At 58.0% G+C, this 15,142-nt stretch overlaps 2 protein-coding genes across 3 annotated transcripts; both read left to right on the forward strand.

Moving 5' to 3' along the window:
- Positions 1 to 936: 936 nt before the first annotated feature.
- ITPA (inosine triphosphatase) lies at positions 937 to 6,907 on the forward strand. The gene is made up of 8 exons (XM_054212116.1): positions 937 to 2,401; positions 2,498 to 2,555; positions 2,653 to 2,717; positions 3,486 to 3,559; positions 4,367 to 4,398; positions 5,133 to 5,248; positions 6,331 to 6,407; positions 6,685 to 6,907. Exons 1-8 carry the CDS (start codon positions 2,339 to 2,341, stop codon positions 6,803 to 6,805), a joined length of 606 nt encoding a protein of 201 aa, XP_054068091.1. The 5' UTR covers positions 937 to 2,338; the 3' UTR covers positions 6,806 to 6,907.
- METTL13 (methyltransferase 13, eEF1A lysine and N-terminal methyltransferase) lies at positions 6,829 to 12,856 on the forward strand. Of its 2 annotated transcripts, none has more exons than XM_054212114.1 (8): positions 6,829 to 6,904; positions 7,897 to 8,644; positions 9,350 to 9,549; positions 10,162 to 10,357; positions 10,603 to 10,746; positions 10,953 to 11,165; positions 11,542 to 11,673; positions 12,145 to 12,856. In XM_054212114.1, exons 2-8 carry the CDS (start codon positions 7,939 to 7,941, stop codon positions 12,417 to 12,419), a joined length of 1,866 nt encoding a protein of 621 aa, XP_054068089.1. In that variant the 5' UTR covers positions 6,829 to 6,904; positions 7,897 to 7,938; the 3' UTR covers positions 12,420 to 12,856. The 2 variants fall into 2 exon arrangements, with proteins under 2 accessions (XP_054068089.1, XP_054068088.1); XM_054212113.1 differs by lacking the exon at positions 6,829 to 6,904 and adding an exon at positions 7,259 to 7,510.
- Positions 12,857 to 15,142: the final 2,286 nt, after the last annotated feature.

A 15,142-nucleotide genomic window follows, 5' to 3' on the forward strand; every position in this document is an offset into this window, starting at 1 on the left:
GTTAATGGCACTTTGAGCCTGTGTAACGGCTGTGCTGTGCCTGCTCTGGCCTGCCTGCTAGGGCAGGCTTTAATCCTGCTGCTGGAGAGTCCTGACAGTACCTCTGCCTTTCTCTCCCAGCCCCATCTTGCTGCCACTGCACCCACAGAAGGACCTTGGTGCCACAGCAGCACATCAGGTCTTCAAATCCCTGCTTGCACCAGTTCTGGGCAAGAGAAGTTAGTTTTGCCGTTGCTTGCTTGAGGCAAGGCCTGGCTTTAAACCTGGGCTGAGGGCCTTGGAAAATGGATGCTGGTATGATGAAGGCTTCACAGCAACCCTGCTGTAGTGAAGAACTGCTTATAGCTCCTGAATGTGGGAGCTGCTGCTACACCCTCTGTAGCCCTGTCCTTGCTGGGTTTGGCAGATCTGTCAGCAGCGTCTCCTTAGGGAGAGTTTCCAGATAACATTGAGCTCTCCTCAGTGCAGGCACCAGCATACCACCCCGAGAAGTGCTGCTGTTATCACCATGCCAGCAGTCCTCTGCTTCAGACAGGCACAAACGCTTTTCCAGCTGACCCAGATCCATGGAAAATGAGGTGGCAACATTAATGCCCCTGACCGTGGACCGTTTGTGCGTTTGTGTCTTCTGCCTGCCCTGGGCTCATCCTTCGGTACCAGCGGGACTGGATCAGGCCCACCACAGGCAGCACGTTCTGGCCCTGGAAAAGCTGGCTTTCCTTGACAGCTTTGCTGGAATGCTTTCGCAGCATCTCCCAGGAGGTTGGGGTGCAAACAGTTGTACTTGACATGCAGGGCAGGGAAAGCTGCTGTGTCCAAAGCCTTCAGCATGCTTCCCTGAGTTGCCAGGGTTAGGTGTTGATTAGTTTTATGTTCAAGTCACTGAATGCCAGCGTTGTTCTGATCATAGACCTTCTCAAGGGACCAGTGAGAGGCACCAGCAGCAACAAATCAAAAGTCCTAGTCAGTAACTTCACAGTAATACAATTTATTGAGCAAATTTTATAGAATTTTTAAATTTTTTTTTTTTTTTAATTCCCCCCAAGGCTGAAAAGACCATTGCAATATCTGGTCTCAGGTACATTACAGAGCAGTCCCCCTTATATTACTTTGAGATACCATGGCCGTTATATTGCAGCCTGTGCTATCCCACCCTGGACTGGTGGCAGGGAGAACTCTAGTGAGTGGAAAGGGTTGTTGATTCCAGCAGCGTCTGCATGCTTTGGGGTTAGTTTTCACTTAGGAGGCATTATGAAGAAGAGTTTACAACAAAAACAATTCCTTCACCAAAGCATAGGGTCTGTTTTATCCATTCCCTCTTTGTGCAGAAGACGGACCTCTTCATTAGCTGTTGTTTTCCACATGATTGCTTTTTTACAGGGAACGGCATGTTTTGGCTGGAGTTGCGCGTTCCTGCTGCAGGACTGGTTCCTCCTCCCATGCTTGCTGGTGTGACCCATGGGGCAAGACTCCTGGGTGCCCACGCCATAGGGCATAGGGGCTGCAGGGATGGATGGCTGCAGCTCTGACTCAGGTGGGGAGAGGCCTCCCCACTCCCAGCTCTGGGAGCTGGCCACAGCAGAGGGGATGAAGTCCCTTCTGGGGGGCTGGGTCTGAGGTGGAGGGCTGGGTACCGCAGTGGAAGAGGTCCCAGAACCCTGCTGCTTCACAGGGCACTGCTTCTGCCTACCCTTTGGCTGGGGCGCGCTGGGCTTCTCAGACCTGTCCCTCTAGGGCTCCGCAGTGGGAGCAGGGGCCGTTTCTTGACTCCTGACTCCTGCTCTCCCCGCTGGTGTTTTCGCTACGGCCGCCAGCTGGTCCTTCAGCAAGATGGAACTTGATCATTCCCACGTAGGAAACGTGCAAAGACGTGCCAGAGGTCGGGGAGTAAATAGCAGCAGCGCTTGGAGCGCAATCCACTACCCAATTCCCCCAACGACGTGTGATTCTACACCTCAGGGGAAAATGGGAAGAAGGATCCTCCATCCGCGGCTGCCAAAAGCTGGGGAAGTAAACAGGGAGGTGGCCGGCAGGGGCACGGCCGTCCCCGCCCCGCCGGAGGTGCCGGTGCCCGCTGTAGGCGGGGCCTGAGGCGGTGAGAGGGCCCGGTGCGGGGGTGGGCTACGGCGGGGGACGGGCCGCTGAGGGCTGGGCCCGGCCGCCATAGCGCCCCGCGCGCCTCTCGCGAGACTCTCCGTGACGAGCGGCAAGCGCCCTCCCTCGCAGGACCGGATGTTGCCCTCGTAGGAGGGCGGAAGCCTTTTCCCATTGGCTAAGGGGGCGCGGGGCGCGGTGCGGCCGCCGCCGGTGACTGGCGGGCTCGGCGAGCGGGGACAGCATGGCGGCGCCGGCCCGGCGGAGCGTGGTGTTCGTGACGGGCAACGCCAAGAAGCTGGAGGAGGTCGGGGCCGGGGAGGGGGTGGCTGCGGCCTGGGGGGCCTGGGCCTGGCGGGGCAGGGGCCTGACGGGCAGGTTTCCCCCCCTTCTTCCTCCGTAGGTCACTCAGATCCTCGGGGACTCGTCTCCCTACACACTGGTGGCGAAGAAAATCGACCGTAAGTTGGCGGCGGCGGGGCTCGGGGAGGGGGGTGGGAGGCGCGGCCGGGCGGCCCGGCCCGGGCGTCTCCTCAGCGCCGGCGTTTGTGTCCCCAGTGCCGGAGTACCAGGGGGAGCCGGACGAGATCTCTGTGCAGAAGTGCCGCGAAGCCGCCCGGCAGGTCGCTCGCTTTCTCCTTCCTTCCTTCCTTCCTTCCTTCCTTCCTTCCTTCCTTCCTTCCTTCCTTCCCCGCCGGTCGGAGCCGAGGTGGGGGTGCGGGAGCTCCCAGGGACCCCCAGCCCTGGCGGGGCTTCTGACCCGGCCCTGAGGAAACCCGGGGGCGCACCCGGGCCTGGCCTCACTGTACTCCCGTCACACGGCTGTTTCTGACCTATGCTGGGTGATGGTGGCACAGTGTTTAGGCAGTCCCCTTGCTGCTCCTCTGGCCTCCTGTGTCCCTCGAGCGGCAGCAGGACATGACAGCTACTTCAGCCCCAGCGGTTGTGGGATACTGAGTGTTCCATCAGCTGGAGCTTCTGATGGATCACCTTCCAGAGCTGTCTCTGGGATGGTATTCCTAAAAGAACCAAGCGAGGGTTGGGACTCAAGGAAAATGCAGGTGTCCCTCCAGGACACAGGCCTTCTCTCTCCCTGTTCCATCATTCCTTCCCGCCAAGAGGGTAGGGAGTGTTCAGATCTGTTCAGTTTTCTCCATGAAAGATCTTCCCTCCGTGCTTCAGCCGCTCCTGCCTGCCTGGGGAGAGCATGGGTTTGGCTGTGTCGGTCTGGTATGGATTGCCTCTGAGGGGAAGAGCTCTAGTGGCTGGTGGATTTTTGTGATGTTCCTCTTGTCATGGAAACATGGCAATAGAATAGAGCAAGAAACTGAGTTTGGAGGCAGTGACATCCTCGAAGTCTAACATTTCCATCTCTTGGGCTTTCGCTGTAGGTTCAAGGACCTGTTATAGTAGAGGATACCTGCTTGTGCTTCAATGCCCTGGGAGGTCTTCCAGGACCATACATGTAAGTAGGAGGAACTCGCTTCACTTTTTGTGTCCTAGAGTTTGGAGCGCAGGCTGGCAGGGCGTGCTTCACAGGAGATTCTCCACGCAGCAGGAGCAATAGGGTCAGGCCAATGATTACTGGTCTGTGTCCTCAGCTTCATCCTGCACCTCGGAGGCTGGTCTTAAACTCCTTGAGCCCTGCTGTAAGTCGTGGTGCAGGACAAGAGAGACAGACCTGAATCTCCTGATCTGTTGTGCCTGCTCTTGCAGCCAGCTTGGGAACCCGGCCCTACAGCACGCTCTGTGTAGTTAAGGTACCACAGGACTCTGGGATGAGTATCCCATAGATTCTTGTAGGGATGCTTTAATCCAGCAGATAACAAGCTTATTACATTACAGTGTAACTCGTCTAATAAAATACTGCCTTAGCTCCTGGGATTAACTTTTAGCGTAATTAATTCTCCAGACTATCTCTGCTGAGCTGAGCAGAGACATAAAAGCTTGCACTAGACCTGGGTGTAAGATGTGAACAGAGTTGAGAAATGTAACTCAGCATGTCATTGCTCACGAGTAGGAACTGGGTTATTTACATAGACCCCAGTACTGCAGTAAATGAAATACAGCAGTGTTGTTTTCACTGAGTCCCATTCAGTTTAAGAGCAAAGTTCATCTGTGTTGGTAAATAGCCCAGAGTGAGGTGATTTGACAGCACATTTAAAGAACGATTCAGAGAGTTATGGAAATGTAGACAACAGGGTCTCAAGGATGTCTGTATTTCTGAGAAATAATAGCAAAAATTCGTCTTTCCTCTTTTCTTCCCCTTCAGAAAATGGTTCCTGGAAAAACTCAAACCAGAAGGTACTGCCTCCCGTGTTACTGCTCTGCATGTAACTTGGTTCTTTCCAAATGAAATGAATCCCTGCCTGTGCTGGATTCCGCTGAGTGCGCTTGCGTACCTCACTGCCAGTTTCATAGCTGGCTCCTTTCCTGTCTGTCCAGCTCTGTCCCTTCGCATTCTCTCCTTGAGCCTGTTCTGTGCCTTTTCTCACTGCGTGTTGTTTTCCCTGGGTAGCTTCAGCATTGTCCCTGCATCCCTAGATTCCCAGACTCCTGCTTCTTCAGGCTGGTGGGAACTTCTTGTCTGTCATCAGTGTGATCTGGAAGCCCTGCTGCTCCCTTTGGCTTCTGTGCGAGCTCCTCTCCACTAATGCTCACCTCCCCTGGCATGCAGTGACTGCCTTTGATCCCACAGTTCAGAGCACGACTGCAAATCCCACATTGGCATCACGAGTGTGACGGTTAATCAGCTAATTCAGAGTGGGCTTTAGTCCTCTCTGGTGCTCGTCTGCTTCCACTCCCAAATTAATGGCGGGGCCCCTGCAGCTCATGCTGTGTTAGATCTGAGGTGCTGGCTTCAGTCATAGAAGGGACTGGGCCGAGAGCATCCTTGTTCCTGAGCTTTGTCACCTCCTGCAGTTCTTTCTCTCCCTTGTCGACCTGAATGCAGAATGCTCCCTCGATCCGTCTCTAGGTGGGTGTGTTGCGCTCCGAGGGAAAGGCAGTAACGCCGGGATCCTTTCTGTGTTGCTCAGGCCTGTACAAGCTGCTGGCTGGGTTTGAAGACAAATCTGCCTACGCTCTCTGTACCTTTGCATTCAGTACTGGAAACCCAGAGGAGCCAGTGAAGCTGTTCAAAGGCCAGACTCATGTAGGTGTTGTGCCTGGGGAAAGGAAGATGCTGAGGGGGAGGGCCGTAATGTGAATTTTGTAAGAGCATTGGCTCTGTTGAGGACTTTTTAGTGGCTCCTGGGTCACCGAACGCCCTCGGAACTTGTTGGAAACAGGCAGAGGGAGAGCGCGGCTGGTGGGTGGTGGGTGCTGAATCACAGAATGGTTTACGTTGGAAAGGACCTTAAAGATCACCCAGTTCCAACCCCCTGCCCTGGGCAGAGACACCTCCCACTAGACCAGGCTGCTCAAAGCCCCATCCAGCCTGGCCTTGAACACCTCCAGGGATGGAGCATCCACAACTTCCCTGGGCAACCTGTCCCAGTGTCTCACCACCCTCATAGTAAAGAATTTTTCCCTAATATCCAATCTAAATTTCCCCTCCTTCAGTTTGAAACCATTACCCCTCGTCCTGTCATTACACTCCCTGATCAAGAGTCCCTCCCCATCCTTTCTGCAGGTCCCCTTTAGGGACTGGAAGGGGCTCTAAGGTCTCCCCGGAGCCTTCTCTTCTCCAGGCTGAACACCCCCAACTCTCTCAGCCTGTCCTCACAGCAGAGGGGCTCCAGCCCTCTGATCACCTTCGTGGCCTCCTCTGAACCCGTTCCAACAGGTCCATGTCCTTCTTGTGCTGAGGACTCCAGAGCCGGATGCAGTACTCCAGGTGGGGTCTCAGCAGGGCAGAGTAGAGGGGCAGTATCACCTCCCTCTACCTGCTGGCCATGAGTGCAGCAGCCCTTTCACCCAGCTGTGCTCGTTACCTCAGGCTCTTCAGCCGCCTCGTCTCCCTCTGGCAGGGTTGTATTTGGATGCAGTTTTTAGCACTGTTAATTGCGGGGGTAAAGGGGCTGTTGACATAGGGCAGCGTGATGGAGCACCAAGTTTGGGGCTGCTAATTTTGGTCACATCCTGAGAAGGAGGACAGTGGAGTGCACAGAGCCTGTGGTGGCCACAGTGCGAGCTATGGCCGCGTGTAGCTCTTCAGTCTGTGTTTGAAACGCAACTGTGAGGGAAGTGCTGTGAAACCACGGCTTACAGGGCTTTTTTGCTATCTTGTGGCAGGGGCTGATAGTGGAGCCCAGAGGCCCTCGAGATTTTGGCTGGGATCCCTGCTTTCAACCGGATGGCTACAACCAGACGTAAGTGGGGTTTTACCTACAGCTTTTTACGAAAGGAAAGCCAGGGTCGAGGTTGTGTGTGGAGAGGAACCTGCTTATAAGGAAAGGTGGCAGGGAGAAAACACCCTCCTGGATCTGAACGTGGTGGGTTATGGAGAACTCCCGGATGAGGATGGGGGTTGTTGGCTTTGCCAGTGTGTCACTACAGATGTCACACCGTGTAGCTGAGTGAGGAGCAGGGGGACACACACGCTGTAGCATCCCTGCTGCTGACACTCGCGGTTTCTCTCCCCTCCAGCTACGCCGAGCTGCCCAAGGCAGTGAAGAACTCGATCTCGCACCGTTACCGGGCGCTGAGCCAGCTCTCCGCCTTCTTTCTTCAGAGCAACTCCACAGAGCCCAGCTCCGCTCCCAGCTAGCCTCACGGGGCTGCGGCCGCCCTGCGTTGTCCCTGTCGCATCCCGCCCCGGGAGAGCTCGGCTCCGCTGCGGGCTGCCATTAAAGCTGCTCCTTTCCTGGTACCTTCTTTTCCCCATTGTGTTTTTTTGTTGTTTGCGCAGCACAGCGCGTCCGGATCGTTTAAGCGGGAGGGGGGGCCTTGCAGGGGCCGGGATGGCTCCGGCCCGGGCATTCCCTGCTGCCCTTTCTGCCTTGGGAAACGGCGGAGACCGCGCAGCGTACAGCACCGAGTCCCGCGGCGGCCCGAGGGGACGGCGGGGGCGCGCTGGCGCCTGGGCGCGCTCCCGTACGGAGCGGCCAGCCAATGGGAAGCGGCCGGGGGGGGGGGGGGAGGGGAGAGGCAGCCAATGGGCTGCGGGTCCGCTGCGGCCAATGGGTGCGCTGCGCACCCGGATGTAGTCAGCGCGGGGACACGTGCGCCGGCAGCAGCGGGAGCGGGACGGGACCGGGAACGGGGACCGGGAGCACCGAGACCGGGAGCAGCGGGACGGGGACTGAGCCCGAGCCCGGCCATGGACCTGCTTCCCCGCAGCCCCGGGGAGTTCGGTTCATCCCGCTACTGGGATCGGTTCTTCCGTCAGCGCGGGCAGCGGCCCTTCGAGTGGTACGGCGCCTTCCCGGAGCTCTGCCCCGTCCTGCACAAGTACGTCCGGCCCCGCGACAAGGTGAGCCCCGCTCTGGGACCCAGTGCCCGTGTGCCCGGGACGAGCTCTATCCCCCCCGTATCCCGGCTTAGTCTGCCGCCGTGCCCTGGCGCAGAGGGTGCGTAACCCCGGTGTGCCATAGCAAGAGAACGGGAGAGAGCCACGGGTTGCCCTGGCTTGGGGCGCACTGGGGGTTAAAACACGCAGATCGTCCCTGAAAGAGATGTGGCAGATGCATCGCTTCTGTCCCCCTGTGGCTTTTCTATACGGAAATGTTGTCTCGGGGCCCTAGAGAGTGGGTTTGCAGGTGCTGCGGGTGAGGTTTTTCACACATTTGCTTGTAAAACGCTTTGGGATGCGTTTCCAGGGCGATCTCCCCATCACGCTGTTCTTGGGCCGCTCCCCAGGTTCTGGTGGTGGGCTGTGGGAACTCAGAGCTGAGCGAGCAGATGTACGACATGGGGATGTGCGAGGACATCGTCAACATCGACATCAGCGACGCCGTGATCCATCAGATGCAAGAGCGGAGCGGGAGCAAGAGGCCGAAGATGAGCTACCTGCTGATGGACATGCTTCAGATGGACTTCCCTGATGCCCACTTCCAGGTGGTCCTGGACAAAGGAACGCTGGATGCCGTCCTCACCGACGAAGAGGAGGCCACTCTAGCCAAGGTGGACAAGATGTTTGCCGAGATCAGCCGGGTCCTGCAGGTAGGAGGACGCTATCTCTGTGTCTCCTTGGCTCAAGCCCATGTGCTGAAGAAAGCAGTGGAATACTTCTCCCAGGAAGGCTGGGTTGTGCGTGTCCATCAGGTGGCCAGCAGTGGTGACAAGCAGCGGTTTGTCCTACCAATCTTTGTCTACGTCATGACAAAGTTCAGGAAGATCCCCGGCTCGGCACCGCAGATCCTGGAGATCTGCCCCGAGGAGCAGGACAAGCCGATGCGGGTGGAGAGCGCGGAGCGGCTGGTGGCAGCAGTGAAGGACAGGCAGCATTATGCCCTTCTCTGCAGCCAGCTGAGCAAAACCCCCTGCAGGGAGCAGGTTTCCCTGGATCTGTGTGACAAAGAGAGTGGGAGGCCTCGCTACACACTGCATGTGGTCGACAGCCCCTCGGTGAAACCTTCCCGGGACAATCGCTTCGCCATCTTTATCAGTGAGTACAGCTTCTCCTGGCTGCAAGGAGATGATGCTCTTGGCCGGGAGCTGCAAAACGGTCAGCGGTCCTGGCCCTGCTGAAATCAGGGGTGGAGAGGGAAAAAACCCACCTGTGCGGAGTTCGGTTGATGTTTTAGTCCTGGCTTTGTGGTGGGACATGTTTGCCTGGCGGTGCAAGCAGAGATCTGGCACCAAGCTCACCATCTGGCAGCAGAGGGATGCTGCCTGCCCTCCAAGGTGGCGATTCCTGCTTTGATGCTGGTGACAGGCACCGTAGCACATCGCCGCATAAAGCCAGAGCTCAGCGGATGCAGCCGGAAAGGCATCGCTGGTCTGTGCGGGCATCCTGATTTGCCGGTGCCAGGCTGCTCAGGGCTGGGCTTTGCTGAGACACATCAAGCTCTGCCGGCGGCGCTGTTCCCTCCCTGCACGACTGGAAAGCTGGGGCTTAGCACTGCCTGGAGGTGGGTCTTGAGGCTGTTGGACAACCTTATCTTATGAGACGTTGTTTTTTCAGCCTCCTGCACGAGCCTGCCCAAAACCAGGAAGGTTCTGTCTCTGTTGGTGGCTGCAGAGCATGGCTCTAGGCGTGCAGTGGTACCTCCTCGTGATGTCTTGCCTTTCCTGTAGCTCCTCTCTTGGAGGCGGGGGTGGTCGCTTGGGGACTGGGCCTGGCCCAGGCTGATGGCAGCCCCTTCTGTAGTCCCACAGGGCAGAGAAACCGAGTGGCTCTTTGGGACAGAGGAAGGGCGGAGGCAACTGGCCGCCAGTGCTGGCTTTGGGCGCCTGGTCACCGTGGCCCTGCACAGGGAGCAGCACTATGAGGGCATGGCGGGCATCCAGGCGGAGCTGTCGGGGAAGGTGATGGAGCTGGCCCCACCGGGCCTTCCTGCCCGGCAGCAGGTGAGCCTCGCCGTCCATCCCGCTTGCTCGGCTTCCCCAAAACCCGGGCCAGGCTGTCTCTCTGCCAGCAGCAAGTCCCTCTTCTCTGAGGGAGACCGAACTGCAACGTGTGAGCTGGCTGCCTTGGCAGGGAGGAGGCTGGCCTGAGGTCTAGCTCCTTTGGTTTTTCCCTCCAGCTGGCTGTCTTCACTTGGAGGCAGGATTTGAGGTGCCTGCGTGGCAGGACTCAGTGTGAAGTCCTTACTCTCCAAAACCCAGCATCCCAAGAAAACCAGGCATCCCAAAACCCTGAGAGCATCTGGCCCCTTCATCATGGCTTTAACTTCTCCTGTCCCTTGTGTTGTCTCCTTCCTGCCCCAGCTCCCCAAACCTGATCTCTTGCAAGAAGTTTTGGGGTGTTTGCTCCCCGTCCCCCAACAATGTGTCTGTTGGGGAACCTGCTGTCCCATGCGCTGGTCCCCAGCTGCCCTGTGGCTGCTTGCAGCACATCCCGCTGCTCCCACTATGTGTCTGCTTCGTCCCAGCTCTTCAGCTGTGGTCAGGACAGCGGGAATGCCAGGGTCTGTTGCTGTAGCCATTCCTTCCTGACACCAGTTCCCGTGCCCCCTGCAGGTGCCCTTTCTGTCCGTGGGAGGGGACATCGGGGTGCGGATGGTGCAGCACTGCGACACCAGCCCCCTAAGCGGGGAGTACGTCGTGGAGGACGTAAAGGGGGATGGCACCTCCTACTTCCGACGCCTCATCTTCCTCAGCAATAGGAACGTGGTGCAGTCGGAGGCCCGGCTTCTGGCCCCTGTGCCTCTCTCAGGTATGTGGGGCAGCCGGGAAGGGGCAGGGGCCAAAGGTGACTTTTTGGGGTGGCAGAGAGTGAGATTGATTTGGAAGATAGAAGTCCTGCTGGGACCTGGCTACCTTGTCCCAGGGCGGCTCTGGAAGTGTTCTTGTGCTCTGCTGCCTGCCCTGTGGGTGGGACAGGGGCTGGGGGTGGTTAATCCTCAGAAAGCATCCTTGTCTGCTGCCTTGCCTTACCAGCCGATGCCTCCTGTCCTTCAGGCCAGAAGAAACGGAGGAAGGACAAGAAGAAAGCCAGCCCCACTGAGCCACCCACAGCCATTGACAAGAGCTACCTCTGCTGTGAGCACCACAAGGCCATGGTGGCGGGGCTCTGCCTGCTGGGGGGCCCCGACCCCCTCCCAGGTGACGAAGCCGGTGGTGGGAGGCTGTGCCCAAGGCAGGTGTGGGGCAGGTGTGTGGGTGTCCCCCGTGCCCCAGCTCCTTGGGGAAGGGCTTTCCTGGCTGGGGCATCCCATGTGCCCTTCCCAAAGCGGTTTGGGCAGGGAGGTGGGATGGGTGACGTAAGCACGGCCGTCCCAGCAGCTTACCCAGGTGCTCTCCATTGGCAGGAACCCCTCTGGCAGTGCTGGTGGTGGGGCTCGGCGGCGGCAGCCTGCCCCTCTTCATCCACGACTACTTCTCGCAGGCCTATGTGGCCGTGGTGGAGATCGACCCCTCCATGCTGGAGGTGGCCACGCGCTGGTTTGGCTTCTCCCAGGGTGACCGGATGCGGGTGCACATCTCCGATGGCCTGGACTACGTGGCCAAGCTGGCGGCTGAAGGTACTGTCTCGTGGAGCATCACGGGCGCCCCATCAAGCCCAGGGGGTGATGCGCTGGGGAGCGGAATCCTGGGCTGCTTTCACCCTTTGTTCCCCATCCCTGCCCATCTCTTGCCATGTGTCATGAGCTCCAGCCTCACCAGGTTTCTGCAGCTCCCAGGCTTGTCCCTGCCAACAGGCACAGGGGACGTTAGATGTGTTGTGTCTCCCAGCGCTGAGGGCTGCTGCTGTGGGTTTATTTGGGAAGAGAAACCCCACTGGAGAGAGTAGTGGTCGTAACACGGCAGAGGGGGTGTCTTGACCACCCCATTCATCTCCACTGTGCGTGGCTCATCTGCGTCCCAAGGGATATTGAGTCTTTGCGCTCCCTCCTGCAGCCCCAGCCCAGTATGATGCCATCATGTTCGATGTGGACAGCAAAGACCTGACGGTGGGGATGAGCTGCCCGCCCCCGGCCTTTGTGGAAAAGCCCTTTCTGCAGAAAGTTAAAACCATCCTCAAGCCCGAAGGTAGGAGGGGAAATCTGGTGGTGTCCCTGTGATGGGGCTGGCTGGTCCTGTGTGGGGTTTGAGTAATGGGGCCAGGGTTTCTGGATTGCTGCGTGGCATCCGCTGCTCCTGGCTGGTCCCGGATCCGGGTGTTTCAGTGGGTGTTGTGACAGCAGGGTGTAGCGGGTGGCCTGTGATGCTGCTGTGTCAGGCAGGCTGAGACATCCCCAGGGAGCAAACAAAGGTTGCGGGAAGGCAGAGGGTGTAGGCGGTATCTGGGAACAGATCACGTGGCAGCCTGCAACCCGGGTGGTGTCGGGGATGTGGAGCTGGGCCGAGGGCACTGCGGGGTTGCCGGTACTCCTCGTGCTGCTGCGGAGGAGCCGTTTGCACCAGGGTGGCACCGATTCAGCTGCGTTCCCACGGGAAAGTGGGCAGCAGGACAGTGTGTGCGGGCTGATCCGAACTCCCTCCTCTCTCTTCCCGCTGCAGGAGTCTTCGTGCTCAACTTGGTGTGCCGTGATGTCCGGCTGAAGGAGTCTGTCCTGGCCACCCTCAGGGAGGTCTTCCCGCTGCTCTACACGCGCCGCATTGAAGGGGAGGTCAACGAGATCCTGTTCTGCCAGCTGAGCCCCGAGTGCCGGCGGGACCTCACAGAGCTGGGGGCACGTGCCCAGGCACTGGAGGGGGGCCTGCGACAGCCTGGACGCCCCTGGGACAGCTCGTATGCTCTGGCAGACATGCTGCAGGCTGTCAAGATCCTCTGAGAGGGGCCTCGATGCTGCTCGAATGAGAGAGGCGTCCCCGTGTGGGTGCTGTGGCTGTGGAGGGGTGCCTGTGGCTGGGATTGCCACGCCTGCGGAGCTGGTGGTGGCCGGGGTCTGCCTGAAGGACTGGACTAGTGTGGAGAGGTGCTCTCTGTAGCATGGCTCCCCAGGAAGGGGTCTGGGACGGTGGGAAGCTATGCAGCCCAAGGGGCAGCGTTGAGGCACTGAGGGTGCTGTGGGTCTGGCAGGAATGTGGGTTTGGGTTTGTCCCTGCTGTGGAAAAAACATCCCTTCGACTGTCCCCTTCCACCACAGATGGCTCCTTCCTGCTGATGCTGCCTCTCCCTGCATCTCCAGCATCCCTGGTCGCTGGTGCCTGTGCAGAGCCCCAGCCCTGCTCCAAGCCTGGTTGTGGATGTGGGGGGGGTGGGCTGAGAGCTGTGGAAAATAAAGTTCTCAGGGATGCTCTGAGGCCCGTGGTGCGTTGCCAGGCTTGTTTCTGGAGCTCCCGGCACCCCTGGAAAAGGTACGGTCACCTGAACTCCTCAAGACCATGTCCTGGCAGCAGGCAGCTGCCCCTTGTACCCCACTGCACCCTCCCCACTCACCTTCCCTGAACTGGGACCTGTAACCCATGGGGCCCCCAGCTCTTCTCCCCCCCTGCCCCTTGGGCCAGCAGCAACCTAGCCCTGTGCTCGGGCTCTTGGGCACACCAACCCACTCACCCTGCTGGGGCAGGTCAGCCTTCCTGCAGGATGAAAAGGCAGCAAGAAAACACCCATCGGGGTGTTCCCGTGGCACCTCGTTCCTGCACAGGTGGCTGATTTTGTCTCTCCTGAGGGTTTCAAAGCCTGGTTCCCCCCTGCAAGGTTTAGCTGAAGAGCTGTCCCACGGGTCCTGGCTGGTTACAGAGCAGCTGACCTGCTGGTGCTCCCTCATTCAGCAGAAGTCATTTTTGAGGGGCTTGTCTTTCTTCCCTGCAACAGCTGGTACCAAAATGAATCTGTGACATTGTACCAAAGTGACCAGCTTGCAGACATCAAGGTGACAACCTGCTCAGGCACCACGATGCTTTGCCACTGACCTTGCACCCTCACCCCTTGCTCCCTTCTGCCGCTGGTACCCTGAGTGAGGACAACCTCCCAGGGAGGTTGTGATGCCCCATCCCTGGAGGTGTTCAAGGCCAGGCTGGATGGGGCTTTGAGCAGCCTGGTCTGGTGGGAGGTGTCCCTGCCCAGGCCAGGGGGGTGGAACTAGATGATCTTTAAGGTCCCTTCCAACCCAAACCATTCTATGACATCTTTCTGGCAGCTGCTTCCTAAAGCAAACCCTTCCCAGCCACCTTTCCACAGTCCGGGGTGGTTAACACCACCCTAGGAGCAGCTCTGTGAGGGATCTGATCCAGCCATTGGCACGGAGGCAACAGGAGACACATCTCAGCATCGCTCCCAAAACCATCTCGCCAGCTTTGCAGCCCGCGCACCCTGTCCCACCAGGGTGTTGGTGGGCTGCTGCTCATCCTGTCCTTGCTCAGCAGGACTGTCTCTCCTCCACCCATGGGAAATCCATCTTTGCTCAGAAAGCCAAGCAAGGGGGTATGTGAACCTGAGGGTTTGCAGTTCCCCAGCCCTGCAGGGGCCATGGAAAGCGCACCCCAAGGGCTCTCACACCCTGAACCAGTGGGGACTGCGGCCACTGTGCCAATGCGGGAGACAAGGGGGCTGTTTGTGCCCAGGAGGCACTACAGCAGCTGTGCTGACAGAAAGCACATCCCTCCAATCAGCGTCTGTCGCTATATTTTATTTTTGACAGCGGGCTCTGCTTTGGAAACGACTCTCTTCAGATCCCTTCTCCGATGCTCCCTGCCTTATTCCCCTTCGCACAGAGGGACAAATCGGTGCCCTACTTTCTCCCTGGGCTGGCCCGCTTCTACGCAGAGGGAGCAGATGCTTTTTTTAAGTAAGTGATTTTGATGGTTCCCAGGCGCTGGAGAGCGGGCTTGGCCCGCTCCCTGCTTCAGATAAGGGATGGCAGGGTGGGTGCGTGCCCTTGGCACGTTGCTCACCACCCGGTCCCTCCTCTGTGTGGGGCAGCACATGGTCACTGGTCGACAGGAGAGGCAAGGCTGGAGCTCAAGCTGAGAGCAGTCTGCCTGCCCCCACGCAGCCAGTTTCTAAAGCTCCTCTGTGATGAACGCTTTTTTTTGAAAGATACCTATTATCTGTCCAGCTTAGCGATGGCAAATTTCTCAACGGGATCAGCAGTGCTGCATTTAGCCTATTTTTAACTTAGTTTTCAATTCTCAACATAATTCCAATGACATAGGTTCATGTGTGTGCCCTTTATTTTACTGAAACCATCTCCTTTCTTCCCCAGGAGCTCATACAAAGGCTGCGTTCATCCCTCCCTTGTCCAGTTCTGCCTTTCTGTTGTGCTTCCTAATCGCTGTGTAATGCCACATCCTGGTGGAACAACAAAAGCCATCTATTAGAAACAACGTAAGGATGAAATCTCAGTTCATTGCAGCTGTCCCTGCAGCTACTGACAGCCCTACAAGTTTAGTCTGGAAACACATTTCAGCTGGAAAATGGGCAAATTCATGAGTGCTCCAAATACCTGAAATCCTCCCCTGCAGGTAAAATGCTCCGAGGCTGGAATAATTGACATGTAGTAAATATTTCTCTCCTGGCAGCCAAAACATGCAGCTAATGTTATACGTTTGG

Source organism: Rissa tridactyla, chromosome 8 (genome assembly GCF_028500815.1).
Source record: "Rissa tridactyla isolate bRisTri1 chromosome 8, bRisTri1.patW.cur.20221130, whole genome shotgun sequence".
NCBI lineage: Eukaryota > Metazoa > Chordata > Aves > Charadriiformes > Laridae > Rissa > Rissa tridactyla.